The following is a 14621-nucleotide window of genomic DNA, read 5'->3' as shown; positions in this document are numbered from 1 at the left end:
AGGTGCTATACTTGTGGCAGAGTTGGTAGCAGGCTAGAAAGTGCCCCATCCTATTGCCTTTTGTATAGTTTCCTATTAAGCCACTTTTCTTAGTGTACATACTGGAATTTACTTACCTGAATTGCCCGCAAAAAGTAAACCAGTAATTCAACCTTGACAATGGACCCGGAGTAGCCAGCATCCAAGATGGCCCCCATTGATTTCCACCTCTTCTGGTCTTCATTCCCACATTGTACCAGAGATGGTTGGTGTGACCAATAGAATTCAACACAAGTGATGGTATATAACTTTTGTGAGTAGGTGGTCAGTCTCTCTCTCTCGAATCACTCACCTGGAGAAAGTCAGCTGTCATGTTGTGAGCATTCCTATAGATATGCCACATGATGTGAACTTGGAAGCAGATCCTTCAGCTCCAGTTGCACTTTCAGATGACTACAGCTCTTGCCAACAGCTTAACTGCCTCCTAGTAAGAGAGCCTGAACCAGAACCACCCAGCAAATTGCTCCAGGATCTCCGACCCTCAGAAACTGCGTGAGATCATAAATGTGTGTTGTTTTAAGCTGCTAAGTTTTCAGTTAACTTGTTATATAGCTGTACAGGACTAATACAGTGAATATAGGACTTCTTATTTATCTGAGCCCCTACCAGAGTATCTGGCATTTAGTAAGTCCTTAATTGATGTTGGTTGAATGAATGAATAAATGGATGAATAAACTGGCAGCACTTAAGTAAACCAGTAATCTAGTCAGTTAGTCTGGTCTAAGAGTTGGGAGATTTAATTTATAACTTTAATGTGGTTTCCTTCTCAAAAATTCAGATTCTCTCAAATAGGTCTTTCTAGCTAGTAATAAAGTGGCAGTAGAGAATAGAACAAAATGAACTATAGAAAGATGATTTAACATATTGATTCAAGCAACAACCTCCACTACGTTGGTAAACAAAAATTTTTATAGCACAAAAATCAAATTATAAGACACGAATGACATAAATTCCCCTGCAAAATAAGGTTTTTTATTACAAAAACTTTTATTACAATTCAATACTCTATTAAGACTAAACTGAGGACCTTGCTAACCCTATTGACTCATAAGAGAACAAGCCAGGAAAGTCAACATGTCCTCTAGGGTGACCTGAATTATTCCTTTCCTAAAGAATGCTAGGGGTATGTGGTCTTTTCTGTTAGAAGACTCAGCTCCTTCCTTTAGTTGTAAAAACAAGCAGGAGTACAATTCTTGGCAGGTTGCTCTACAGAATAAAGTGAATTAGAATAGAAAATGTGGCTGTAACAGTGCAGAAGAAGCAAGTTACCACAAGGGGGGGATCTACATTCAAGAAAGAAAAGTTGGTTGGAGGTTGGAAGATGTCTCTCTTTTCAAAGAAATAAAAAATGACTTGAGAAGTTTCCTCCATTCCTTCATCTTTAGAGCCACAGCCGCACAATCCCATACGAATGAAAAACCCTTGTTTTATAGAGCCCCTCAGTCTCCTTCAAGGAGCTAGAGAACTTTATGAAAGATCAGCTCTTTCACTACCCACCAAGTCCTCCTTTCGTGTCTCCTAATCGCTCATAATTCTGGAGAAATTCATTTTCTCTGTGAAAAAGGAGCTTGTGCTGGTGTGAGGCTTCAGGCAGCACTTAGTGCACCGGTGCTGTGAAAAGGCCAGAGATCTTGCCATCAGACCAACTGGCAGTCAAATTCTGGCTCTGCCACTTGTGAGCTGGTTGACATGGAGGTGATTAATTTCCTCAAGTCTGACTTTACTCATCTATAAGTTGTGAGAATTATATGGGATGGATCTAAACTTAGCCTAGTGTCTGGCATAGATGCGTACAAAAATTAAGGGCTATTGTTTCTTGCTGATTAGTGAATTCTGTTGTCCATAGCCATTGAATTCTTAGTCTCTAGTGATTCTGCAGGAGTCATCAATAGTATAAGTTGATTTGTTCCTCTTGTTGGTGTCACATCAAACCTAGACAACCTGTGATATGGTGGGTTTTTTGATGATTTTTTTCTAACTAAAGTGGAAGAAGAGGTAAGTAGGTCATCAGACATATGTATATCATAGAAAACATGGAAAATAAAAGCGCTAGGAGTCCATTTTATAGACAAAGCTGAGGCATTTTTTTAATGGGAAAGATGAAGGATAAAATAACATCCCCAATGTACACAGGTAGCATTAATTACAAATGATATTTTAGTTTATATTTTGGAAGCATATACCACTTTGCATACATTATGTTAATTTAACATATCTCAAATGTTGACTTAGAATGGTTAAAATATTTTGAAGGAAATTTTCTCTGTGAAACAGGAATTCACTCTGAAACAGCTCACTAGGCCTTTCATAAAATGAACAAAAAATATGCAGAAATTGATTTGCTGCTTGAACTTCAATCAGAAATGACTTGGGTTTTGTGAAAGATGGTGGTTTACGTCGTTGAAAGGACTAATTCTAAGGGACGTCCCAACATCCTGGAACCGATGAAAGAATTCTCTAAACCCCATTGTTTTCTTTTCCCCAGGGCACCAATTAGATTCTCTGGTATCCAGATGATTCGTGTCTTAGGCGGAGTCCATAGACAATCAAACCCACAGCGCAGAGACCAAGCACAATGGCCCCAATCACAGGAAGCACAATTGTGTAGTCAGATGAACACTCGTCCACTGAGAGAGAGAGAGAGAGAGAGAGAAAATACAATATAGCGGGTAACGTTTGGTGAGGACAGACCAGAAAGCAGACTAGAGTGGGAAGGATATGACTGGTTTCTTTAAGTTGGAGTATACTTGACACACAATGCACCTTGACTTTTAATCCCACCACTAACTGTGAACTGGGATGAGTTCTTGAATCTTGCAATTTCCTCATTCATAAAGTAAGCAAATAATATGTAAAACTGTTGAAGAATTAAATAAGATAAACTTATCTTCTCGGCAATTATTAGATATTTAATAATTGTTAGACCCGTTTTCTTCCAGGTGTGCTCTCTGCAAAGTAGACCGTGTTTACATAAGAGACTGTTGTTAGATTACACATGATCTCTTGAAAACATGTGATGTTTATCCATGTTTTAAAAAATGTAAAACATTTTTGCTACACTTAACGTGCTTTTAATGAGCTAAAAATATTAGAAAACAGACCTAAATATTCATGAGAGCTTAAGAATGAAAGTTTATAAATTTGTCAAAACTTTTTATTTCATTAGAGTGCTTATTCAGTTCATTTAAAATATAATCAGTCTCAATTGGAGAAAGATGGAGAGCCCTGAGGAAACGAGGGAATGTGATTGAACACAAATAAGTAGAGAACTATATCTATATCTTATTCAAGGATAGATAAGGGCCAATAGATGAATGGATAAAGAAGATGCACTATACACACATGATGGAATATTATGCAGCCATAAAAAGGATGAGATCTTGCCGTTTGCAGCAACATGGATGGACCTAGAGGGTATTAATGCTAAGTGAAATAAGTCAGACTGAGAAAGACAAATACCATATGATTTCCATTCATATGTGGAATCTAAAAAAAACCCAAATGAATAAACAAATAAAAAGCAGAATCAGACCTATAAATAAGGAGAACAAACTGATGGTTGTCAGAGGGAAGGGGGCTGGGGGGCTGGACAAAAGAGGTGAAGAGGAGTGGGAGATACAGGTTTCTAGGTACGGAATGAATAAGTCACAGGGATGAAAGGCACAGCACAGGGAATAGTCTATGATATTATAATAGCATTGTCTGGTGACAGATGGGAGCTATCCCTGCAGTGAGCACAGCATAGCATAGGAGATGGTGAATCACTATGATGTACACCTGAAACTACTGTAACACTGTGCATCAATTCGAATAAAAAAGAAAAAAAGAAAAATCTCCAGTATATGTCAAGGGGGAAAAAGCAATGCAAAGAAAAATGAATATAGTACTACAATGTTTTGTGTAAATAAAGAAGAAATGAAGATATATTTGCTTGCATTTACTTAAAGAAAACCTGGAAGGATAAGAATGCATGATAAACCAATAAAAGTAATTGCCTATGGGTGGCAAGGTGAGGGCAAGGATTTGTAAGGTAAAGCTTCATATCATCTTAGTTTTAAACCATATGCAAAGAAAATTTTTAATCAAAATTTCAAATATTTGAATAACATTTTATAAGAAAAAGAAAAAGGATAAATAAGAGAATATATCCATGAGATCCTTGCATAAACCAATATCAAAATGAACCAAGGATCAATTTTCACCTGAGGTCAGAGAAAAAAGAACCAGGAAGGACCAGGGGAAAGGGAATGATAGAGACTCCAGGAAACAACAAATCTGTACAAGACAGGAACTGTGCTTGTCCTACACTATTTGACATGGCAGTGGACAATATTTTCATAATTATAATACTATATACCTTATTAATTTAGCAAAAACCAGTGATATAACCATAAAAGGAATGGTGTAAGAATGAAATCCTTATCTGCCGTAATAAGTAGTTTAAAGCTAATATATTAAGAGATAAGAAAGCTTTTTAACATTTTTAAAAAGAATTTTTGAGATAGTTACCATAAGAAATTATTAAAATTAGTTAAAAGTACTTTGTCTCTTAGAGGAAGGACAGGGAAATGTTGCTTTTCATGATAAGCCCTTTTGGAGTATACAATTTTGTTACATATATATTTTTTAAAGATTTATTTACTTAGAGAGAGAAAGAGCACGCACATATGAGGTGGGGGCAGGGCAGAGAGAGAGAGAGAGAATCTCAAGCAGACTTCCCGCTGAACACAGAGCCCCACACAGGGCTCAATCCCACGACCCTGAGTTCATGACCTGAGCTGAAATCAAGAGTTGGACCCTTAACTGACTGAGGCACCCAGGCGCCCCTGTTACAGATACATATTAATAAATGTGTATTTCTTGGATAAAAAAGAATATTGACAAATTAAGAAGTTAATTTGATTAAAATGATTTGAAAAAAATACAAAAATATTAAAACAAAATGTAAAACACATACCCTAAAGTAATTCCACCAGGAACTTACACTAACGACATATTCATGTAATTACACAAAGAAATGTTACAATAATCTCATTTTATGAGAATGAAGTGGACAACCTTGATATCCATCCAGGATTTTAAATGGCATATCCATACAGTAGAATATAAAGTAGACACTTCAAAGAAGGTGGTAGATCTCAGTGTGCTGACGCAGAGGTTCGCTAAGATCTGCGGAGGTTTGCATGAACCCAAACAAATGTGCGTGTGTGCCTGAAGGGAAAAGAGGCAAGATGCTGGGCAAGGGGTGGGGTGGGCATAGAGAGCAACTTTTACTCTCCGTAAAGTTTTATACTATTTAATGTCACATTGCTTAAATGTTTTTAAAATGTAGAAAAAAGTACACAAAGAAAATAATTATCTAATCACCGCAGTCCTTCCACTTGAATGAATCACTGCAAACCTTGAAGGCATTTGCTTCCTCTGTACATATGCGTGCTCAGGTGTATGCGTAAAGAAACATTATTCCATTTTTTTTAAAATGGTATTTTCTCGTTATAGATAATTAAGATGATTTACAAAAGCTCACAAAAAAGTAAAAACTGTAGGAGAGGAAGAAATTTCTTCTTTCCTCCAAGATTCCTCCAACTGGTTTAAGAATTACTGATTAATAGGAGAAAAAACCTAAGTTTTATTATGTGTGCACAGAGGGCCAATAATGAAATTGACACCCAAAGAAATGACCAAGGCAGGCAGTTTTGATACATTTTAGACAAAAGAGATAACACATTTGTGAGGAATTGACAGGATAAAGAAAACAGATGTTGGGAGTTTCAATTAATAAGAATTCTAAGTGGAATTTGTGTTGATATGGCAGATCAGTAAAAAGTAACAGGGTTTGTTTCTATAGCTTTCTTGGTTTTAAAGATCCTTTCTCGGGTGATAAGGATGTCTTTTTACTTCTTAGTACAGGGAGGGTAGCTTTCATATGGGAGATTTATTTCCTGCTTTCAGGTGACAGAGGAGGATCTATGAATGTCCTTGTTTCCCAAGAAGCTTCAATTCAAAATAATCAATATACCATTGTGGTACCTTTTGGGCCACCCTCCCCTGGGCTCCTTACAAAACCAATCACCTGAAAACCACCTACCCAGAAATTATCCTTGCTAAAACATGAACCAATATAACTTCAGGCATCTTTCTTTACAACTACAAGGACAGATGGGTAGAAAAATAAATACAAGTACTTGTATTAATACAGGATCATGCAAGTGCTATTTTACCAAAATTGCTGATTTTCATTTAACTTGATTTCATAGAAGAAAAAAAGCTAAAACAAAACTGGGACAGCTACCAAACTTCAAATAAATGTATCTTTATCACAAGAAGTATTGTTTCATAAAAGATCCCTTTAAGGTTCAAAAAAGAGATTATAAATACACACTAAAGGATTATGAAATGCATTAAGAGGGTTATGAAGTAAATGACAGACATTCTGTGTTTTCTATCTTGTGTTTCCAATTTAGACATTATCTATTGACAGTGTTTTGAAAGATGAGCACGAGTAGTTTCCCTTCTATCTCTCTTCTTCCCAACTCAAATTTTGAATAGATAAGTTATTTTTTTAATCATTGTTTGGGTTTACATTATTTCAATTCTATTTGATAACTGTCATTCCTATGATTAAAAAATATTGTTTCAAACATATAACACATTCACAATTCAAAGTCAAAATACTACAAAGTGCTGTACATTGGGAAGTTCTACTTTCACCCTTGTCCCATCTCAGTCGCCCCTGTCATAACCATTTGGCTTTTTATATGTATTTCCAATGTTTCAGATATAAGCAAAATGAAAATATATTTTTCCCTCCTTTTCTCACTATTATTGTACATTATGCTTTTTTTTCATTTAACAATACATTTTGAAGATATTATTAATTTTAGAGAGAGTGCAAGTGGAGGGAGGGGTAGAGGGGGAGGGAGAGGGAGAGGGAGAGAGAATCTTGAACAGACTCTGAGCTGAGGGTGGAGTCAGAGGCCAGGCTCAATCACCACACTTAGATCATGACCTGAGCTGAAACCAAGAGTCTGATGCTTAACCGACTGAGCCATCCAGGTGCCCCAGTAATATATTTTGGGTAACTTTCCTATACATACATAAATATGTATGTTTTCAATCTTACTTATAACTGTATCCTGTTGTGGGATGTATCTGTCCCAGACTGATGGACACTTCATTTGTTTTCAGTCTTTTGCTATTACAAACGATACTGTTGTGAGTAACCATGCACATATATCATTTCATATACAAGAAGGTGTAACTGTATGATAGATTTATAGACCCATAATTGTTTAATGCTTTTTATATTTAACTATTTAAATAGATAAAATGCCTTTTTTAAGTGTGGCTTCTCTATTCCTGAGAAAGATTTGTTTATATCCTTGTTTATAATGTGGCTTCTCTCTGATCTTACCCAATTTCACGGTCAAGCACTATCTTGAAGAAGAGCTCATTGGGGGGTGTTGTATCCTTTGAATTATTTCATGTTTGAGGTTATCTGCCTATTACCTTAATAAATAATATTTTGGGGTCACATTTTCTATCCCTTAGGACTTTATAGATATTGGTCTATTATTTGCTGGCTTTAGATGTTATTGTAAAGAAATCTGAGACCAACTTTAACTTTCCCCTTTATAGCTGATTTGCTCTTTTGAGAGGGGAGGGAGAATTCATATGTCCAAAGAGTTCTTTATCTTTAAAGTTCTATAGCTCAGTTTGGCTGTGTCTTAATGCTAAACTTTCTGTGTCAGTTTTTTTCCTGGTACACACTATGCTCTTTCAATGTGCAACTTCAGTTATTCATCTTAAGGAAAATCTCTGAAACCATCAAATTTATCTTCCTTCTGTTTTTGAACTCTCTACGTCAGAGGCGCCAATTATCCTTACGTTAGCTGATCTGAATATCTTCCATACCTAACAGCTGCCCTATAATGTCATAATCTTAATTTTTATCTGCATTAACTGCTTATTTCAGTTATTCTCTCCATGAAGATAATTCACCTTTCAGCTCTATCAATTCTGCCTCTTACTATTTCTATATATTATTGGGTGTTGCTTTGATACTCAATTTGTTCACTTGCAGGAGTTCACTCCCATTCACCTCACTCTTTCATTACAGCATTAAACAACTATGGGTCTATAAATCTATCATACAGTTACACCTTCTTGTATATGAAATGATTTATGTGCATGGTTACTCACAACAGCATCATTTGTAATAGCAAAACACTGAAAACAAATGAAGTGTCCATCAGTTCACTCCCATTCACCTCACTCTTTCATTATAACATTTCATCCATGAACTCTGGTTATATGGAATTCACACTCTTATTGATTCTCAGCAAAGACCAGTTGGCAGGGATTTCTCTCTGTTCCTTAAGTTATGTTTTCTTTGTATTTTGTCAACTATATTCCTTTCTAACTCTCCCTCCTTTAATTGAGGTAAAAGGTAACATAACATAAAATTTACCATTTTAACTATTTTTAAGTGTATACTTCAGTGACATTAAGTACATTCACATTTTTGTGCAACCATCACCACTATCCATTTCCAGAACATTTTTCATCTTGCAAAACTAAAACTCTAGAGCCATATTTTGCTCTAATATTATTCTTATGTTATTTTGCTGCAGTAATTTTGCATAGTGGTCATAGAGCTTATTTTCATCTTGCCTATTCTTCTTTTTTTAAGACTTTTTATTTTTAAGTAATCTCTACACCCAATGTAGGCCTCGAACTTACAAACCCAAGATCAAGAGTTGCACGCTCCACGGACTGAACCAGCCAGGCGCAACCCTCATCTTGCTCGTTCTTGAGCATCTCATCCATGACATTCTGTTTCCTTTAATAGCATTTGGGTAAATTAGGGCCTTTCTTCCCACCATGTCTGAGATCAGTTAAAAATTAAGAATCAGTACTGCAGAATAAATTATAACCATTTTAACAGTTTATGAGGCAAAACCAAAATTCAGGCACACATTTATACACATTTGTTAATCAATGTCTTGTCTGTTTTGTAATTCATATGTAATTCTTTAATCACAACATATTTGTGAAAACCTAAAAACAATAAAAACTCTCAACCACACAATAATTAAGTAAATTATTATATAATGTTGATAGCGTATTCATAGCAGCGGTAATAATGACACTTTGCACCTTTAATAGCATGGAGAAATGCTTATGATGCGCAGGTAACAAAGGATTCCAAATTGTGTACTCTGTATGCTCCAGTTTTGTAAAACAATATTCATGCCAGGGAAATACATCAAAATTAACAATGGATAGGTTATCTCCAGGTGGGCGTTCGTGAAGGTTTCTATTATCTCTGGGTGGGTTGTAGAGAGAGGGGTGAATTCAGGATGCTCTACCCTCGGCAGAAGAGAAAAATGGAGTTGAAACCCGCTGGACGGGCAAGCAGCAGGTGCACTAAAGGCAAGGGGCAAGCACTGCCCGCCGCTGAGGCCCCCCGAAGGGCTGCCCGGGGCGGGGAGGGAGAGGTGGCCCCGGAAAGCGACCTGCAGCACTCTGCAGTAAGCCTGGGACCCCAGGAACTGCAGCCGTGAGACTAGGACTCGGAGGCAGCACCAGAGGAACCCAGGGGCGGAGGAGGCTACTTCCCGACCAGCAGCTAGTGGTAGTCGCAATCCGGGACCCTCCCCGGAAGTCATTGCAGAAGGTGGTCAGAACTGCGGGGCAGGAACGCAGTCGGGCTTTAGGTACTGGTTTTCCAAATGAAACCTTTGCTCTTTTTGCTTACTAGAATGTTAATTCACGGTAATTTAAAAGATAATTGGCGGCGGGGATGGGTGGGGGGTGGGGGTAGATAACAGGACTCTAAGCAGCAGCTGTCACTCCAAAGAACTCACCGAAGATGGTAGAAAGGAAAATTGAACTTATGTGAACTGCCTTATCCCCCCTCTTCTTGATTCTTAACTCCACGTCTTTTCCCATGGAAATTCCCCCACACTAGAAGAGTAACCTTTCTTTAGTCCATTCTACAGGCTGGTCAGTGGCACGGTGAATAAACAACTCATGCTCTGCCGTATAGAAGCTCTTGAGTACACTTGAGGCGGAGCTGGAAACGGGAGGGGGAGCGGGGTATTTGTGGATGCCTGCTGGAGGGACCTGCTGGAGGGACCTGCTGGAGATGGAGAGAGAGGGCATCTCTCCAAAGCAAACCCTCGCTGGCAAACCTGAGTCCCTCTGGGGAACATCGGGTCCTCACAGCCTAGATTATCGTCAAAATCTCTTGTACGGGGCAAACAGGAATGTCCTGACACTCCAAACGTCTTAGGGGTTCTTGAAGCTCTCTTGAAGCTGCTGTGTGCCCTCCCCACCCCCTCACTTCTGAGAAAGTGGAGAGAGCTAAAATCTTTCCAGGGAGAGCCAGAACATGCCCTAGATAAGCAGTGGTTATAGAGCTGTTGCCAAGTTTCATAAACTTCCTGTTAAAAACAAAAACAAAAACAAAAAAACCCACCAAAAAACAATGAATGGCACCTCTGGCAAATACAGAAAAACAAGAACACTTCTGTTAGTAAAAGCAATTAAAAACACCCAGAAGCCCATTACCCTCCCTTTCCTCCGAAATAAAAACCTCAATTCTCCTATTTACTTTTTTTTTAATGTAGGCTCTGCACCCAGTGAGGAGCCCAAGGCCGGGCTTGAACTCAGGACCCTGAGGTCAAGATCTGAGGTGAGATCTAGAGTCACGGGCTCAACAGACTGAGCCATCCAGGTGTCTCAATTCTCCTCTTTAAACAATGTAATAGAAAAGCATGAATAACATCCCAAGCCATATTTGATAGAATTTTTCCTCCACATATCACTCTTTCCCAATCAGGAATCTCCTGGTTTATGATTTTTTTGTAATGTTTGCTTAAGAGGAAAGTGGTAATAATCTGGGGTAGATCTACCTGTTCTGTTTGCGATTCCTGATTGTTTTGATGCTTTGCCTTCATCCCCTCCCCACAATGGCCCAAATTAGCGAATTTACAAGGATAGACTAAGGATCAAAGAAAAACAGAGACAAAGCAGAAAAAAAATGTTAAGGAGACAGAGAACAAATGAAGGTGAAGAAATTGGAGAACTAACATTTATGGAACCTCTTTTGTTTGCCAAGATCTTTGGTGTGTGCTTTACATTTTAAAAAATGAAATGTTGGGAAGTTATCTAGTTTTTTTTACTAGTAATGCATTATAATAGCATATAATGTCTTTTTAAAAATAATAGTCTATTAACACCATTCTGTAATTCAAGTAAATCAGGAATTGGGCAAAATCCGAGAGTTTAGAATCACTTTAGATTCTATTTCGAAATGGATTGTTTTTTTAAAACTAAAATTTTTTTAAAAACTGGATACTGAGACTCTTAAAAATGTGTAAGAAAAATCAGTGCAGTTTGAAAATGTCTCTCTTACAATTCTCCCTTTAGGTGTTTGCTTTCTCCTTCCCCCAAGCACCTTCCTCATGTCCCCGCCTCTTGTCCCTAATTCTCGAAGCCAGCCCTGTATTATCAGGTGTGGAGAGTGGAATTCAAGCCCATACGGCACAGTCTCCCTGTGCAACAGGAGAAAGTGCCGTGGGGGCTACCTTTTTGTAGCCTTCCGTTGGCCCCTCGGTAGAAAGCCAGGTTTGCTAATCGGATTAGGAGGGTGGGATAGGCAACTAGAAAAATTGATCCCTTTACTTCAGGCTGAATATGAAGCCAGAATTCCCAAGGCCTTAACCTAGCACATTTTGAAGAAGGTGGGGCTTTACATGCGTTCATATCCTGTACTGGGCCTCTTGTTGGCCACCAGACATGCTGTTAGCAAAACGACAAGCAGTATTGCGATACTCAGGCCCACGGCCACAGGGTTTTCTCTCCTGTTTCTGTCAGTGAAGCATTCATCCGCTGCAATTGAAGTCAGAGTAACAGGTGTTACAAGCTGGCCGCAATGCTGGGAATTGATTCTGCCTGCCTGCCTCAGCCGCGCAGAGAAGGAAACCCAGTGAGAGGTGGAGTGCAGCTGCTGGGCTTCGCACCTGCTGCCTCAGACACACGGATAGGTGAAAACGAGGGAAGGTGAATGCGATGATCTGAAGCGTGCAGTGCTTGTGATCACTTAAGGGCTATCTTAAATTGCAGATACCCTGTCCCCACACCCAGGAAATTACGATTCAGTGCATTGGAGGTGGGGCCCAGATGATTCTGTTGTAGCTGGGAGGCAGATCCAACTTTGGGAAACATCAGTTTGGTCTAGAGAGTCAGGATCAGAACCGTAAGCCCGTGGAAGTTCTGGGGCCATGTTTTCCCAACTCTGGCAACAGAGACCTGTGCCAAATTGCATGGCCAAAGTTTTCTAGCCAGACTCTGCTTCTTAAAGGTTGCTACTAGACAGCCTGGGGCTCCAGGTACTGGAGAAACATTTTACAGACTCTGGGATTTTAGCTCCCTGAAATGGGTTGAGAATGTGGAAGTTTGATAATTATATGAAAAGGGGAGGAAGGGCAGGGAAAAAATGAAAAGATAAATTTTCTACATGTCCCTATGGGCACTGCTAAGAGAGGCCAGTGTATGTTGCTGAAAGGTTTTATTTCTCACCTCTGCCACTACAAGGTTTCCCACCTGCTCACTTCCTGTTTCACAGAGGTTCAGAGGGGGAGGAAGAGCAAGCGTATACCTTATTTTTTTAGATCACATGATGAATTACAGATGCTTTTCAAACCTTCATCATGAATTTTTAAGTTTCCCCAAATTGGAAGTTTTGAGACCAGATGACAAAGTGGGGGCCACACCTACTAAGAAATTTTAGTATTTTTGTCTTAGCACTGTGGTAAAGGTCCAAAACGGAGGCAGAGATTTGAAGACTCAGACAAAATCTACAGAAATCAGGGGATCCGAGGCCAGCAACACTTTAATCCTTCCTCTGCTCAATGCTTCCCAGCAAGTATATCAGAAGGTTTTTGTAGGCACATCTTCGACTTTATAATGGAACTCAAAGAGAAGTTGGATTCACATTACAGAAATTTAATTTACAGCTAAACTTCTAGCTAAATCTATTTATGAAAATTGAGAGATATACATAATGTTCTTAGTTATTATGAGAAGAATGTTTTAGAAACTGAAATTCAATTCCTGGACATATCTAGCTTTTTCAGAAAGTCACCCTGGTCTGTCCCTGGCCTTCTGCCTAGGACCTGCTTCCCTCTGCAGTGGTTAGAACTCAAAGCAGAAGTTGCATAGAAACTAACACCAACTACAAAGAAGCTCTAGCCAGGGGAATTGAGCTCATAATCGAGAAGAGGGGGCCCAACAGAGTACATTTCTGTCTTGAATTATTGCAACTTTCTTTTTTCCCTCTGCACGTGGGAAAAAATCTATTCTGAAATCTTGAATTTTAGATATTACTACTATTCAGGATCTTTAAAGTCTCCAAATATTCCTGAGGAGTCAGAATATTACATACCAGGAGAATGTATCCTACTGTGGGAGAGTCGTGGACATGAACGGGTTAGTGTCCGATTTTGAGGTTGGTATTGACTCAAAGGAATGGCAGGAGGGAAAGTTGGCCAGAGAAACTTGGCCCTAAAAACTTTGTGGAACCATACTGTTGTAGGAAGCTCATGTGATTCTTGTCCCTTTTGACAGCTGCACACACAAAAAACAACTTGAAACTACCCTTGGGTCTCTGAAGTTTTTGTTTGTGACATGATGAAGACTTGACTTACCATTTCCAAAGTGGTCATCTTCGAAATCAAAGGCTTGATATTGGACATTCATTGTTTTCAGTTGAAGGTGGGTTGACAGCTGGATGCTCTGTTCACTCACACATTTGAAGGAATGCCCAACCACAGTCTCAAACATCACCACAGAACTTTTCATTCCTTGGTAAATTTTCTCTGAAAACACAAGGATGAAATATAGACACTTGGCATATATCCACTGAGTATCAACTGTTACTGGGTGGCCCATGTGCAGTTAAATGGCCTTCATTGAGATGTGGCTTTCAGGCGGTTCTGCCTTCTCTTCATGAAGACCCACTCTGGTGCTCTTTAGGGACTTTTTTCTGGTATTATGTAGTATATGGGGGCAAACTTACATAAATTAGAATGTGATAACTTTGAAGTGAGAACTTTTAGGAAGTTTTTCTTCAGTTGTCTTGAGTCATTGGGGGCAGAGTTGGTGGGTACTATTGTCAGTGCTTGGGAACTACAGAGACGTGCCCACAAAAACCTCAGAAATAAGAGAAGTAAGATTGCTCTCTGTGACAGTCACATGAACCCTTATTGGATCAGAATAGACATACGCAGTCACCAAGTGGAACATCTGCATGTTACCAGACTGTATTAATATAGCAAAAGGACAGGCTGATCCCATCATTAGGAGGGGTTGTTACATCCATCCATAGGGACACAGAGAAGGGAGAGGCCCATCTCTGTCCACCAGAGTGCTGTTGGGGAGTGAAAGACCTGCTCAAGGACTGGTGCTATTTTATGACAGGTACACCCTTTTCAAGGAAGCATATGCTTCAAGGCAGATGGGGTAAACATTTTAATCATATAATTAACTCCATTTGCTCTAATTCTACATTCACC

At 38.9% G+C, this 14621-nt stretch overlaps 1 protein-coding gene across 4 annotated transcripts in view; it reads right to left on the bottom strand.

Annotated features, from left to right (window-relative positions):
- Positions 1-989: 989 nt before the first annotated feature.
- The window catches only part of LAMP3 (lysosome associated membrane protein 3), a 36358-nt gene continuing 22726 nt past the window's right edge, over positions 990-14621 (bottom strand). Inside the window, exons 5-7 of one of the 4 annotated variants that reach the window (XM_028100899.2) lie at positions 13755-13925; positions 11802-11937; positions 990-2666 (exon numbers count right to left, since the gene is read on the bottom strand). In XM_028100899.2, coding sequence (XP_027956700.1) covers positions 2648-2666; positions 11802-11937; positions 13755-13925 — 326 coding nt within the window. In that variant the 3' untranslated portion in view covers positions 990-2647. Of the gene's footprint in view, positions 2667-8964; positions 11938-13754; positions 13926-14621 lie in introns of those variants that run through there. The other 3 variants (XM_028100902.2, XM_028100898.2, XM_028100901.2) reach the window with 3 other exon arrangements.

Source organism: Eumetopias jubatus, unplaced genomic scaffold, assembly GCF_037043125.1.
Source record: "Eumetopias jubatus isolate StellerSeaLion01/CBP00866 unplaced genomic scaffold, mEumJub1_p1.0 scaffold_1, whole genome shotgun sequence".
Lineage (NCBI taxonomy): Eukaryota > Metazoa > Chordata > Mammalia > Carnivora > Otariidae > Eumetopias > Eumetopias jubatus.
This window is presented reverse-complemented; position numbering and strand designations above follow the sequence as displayed.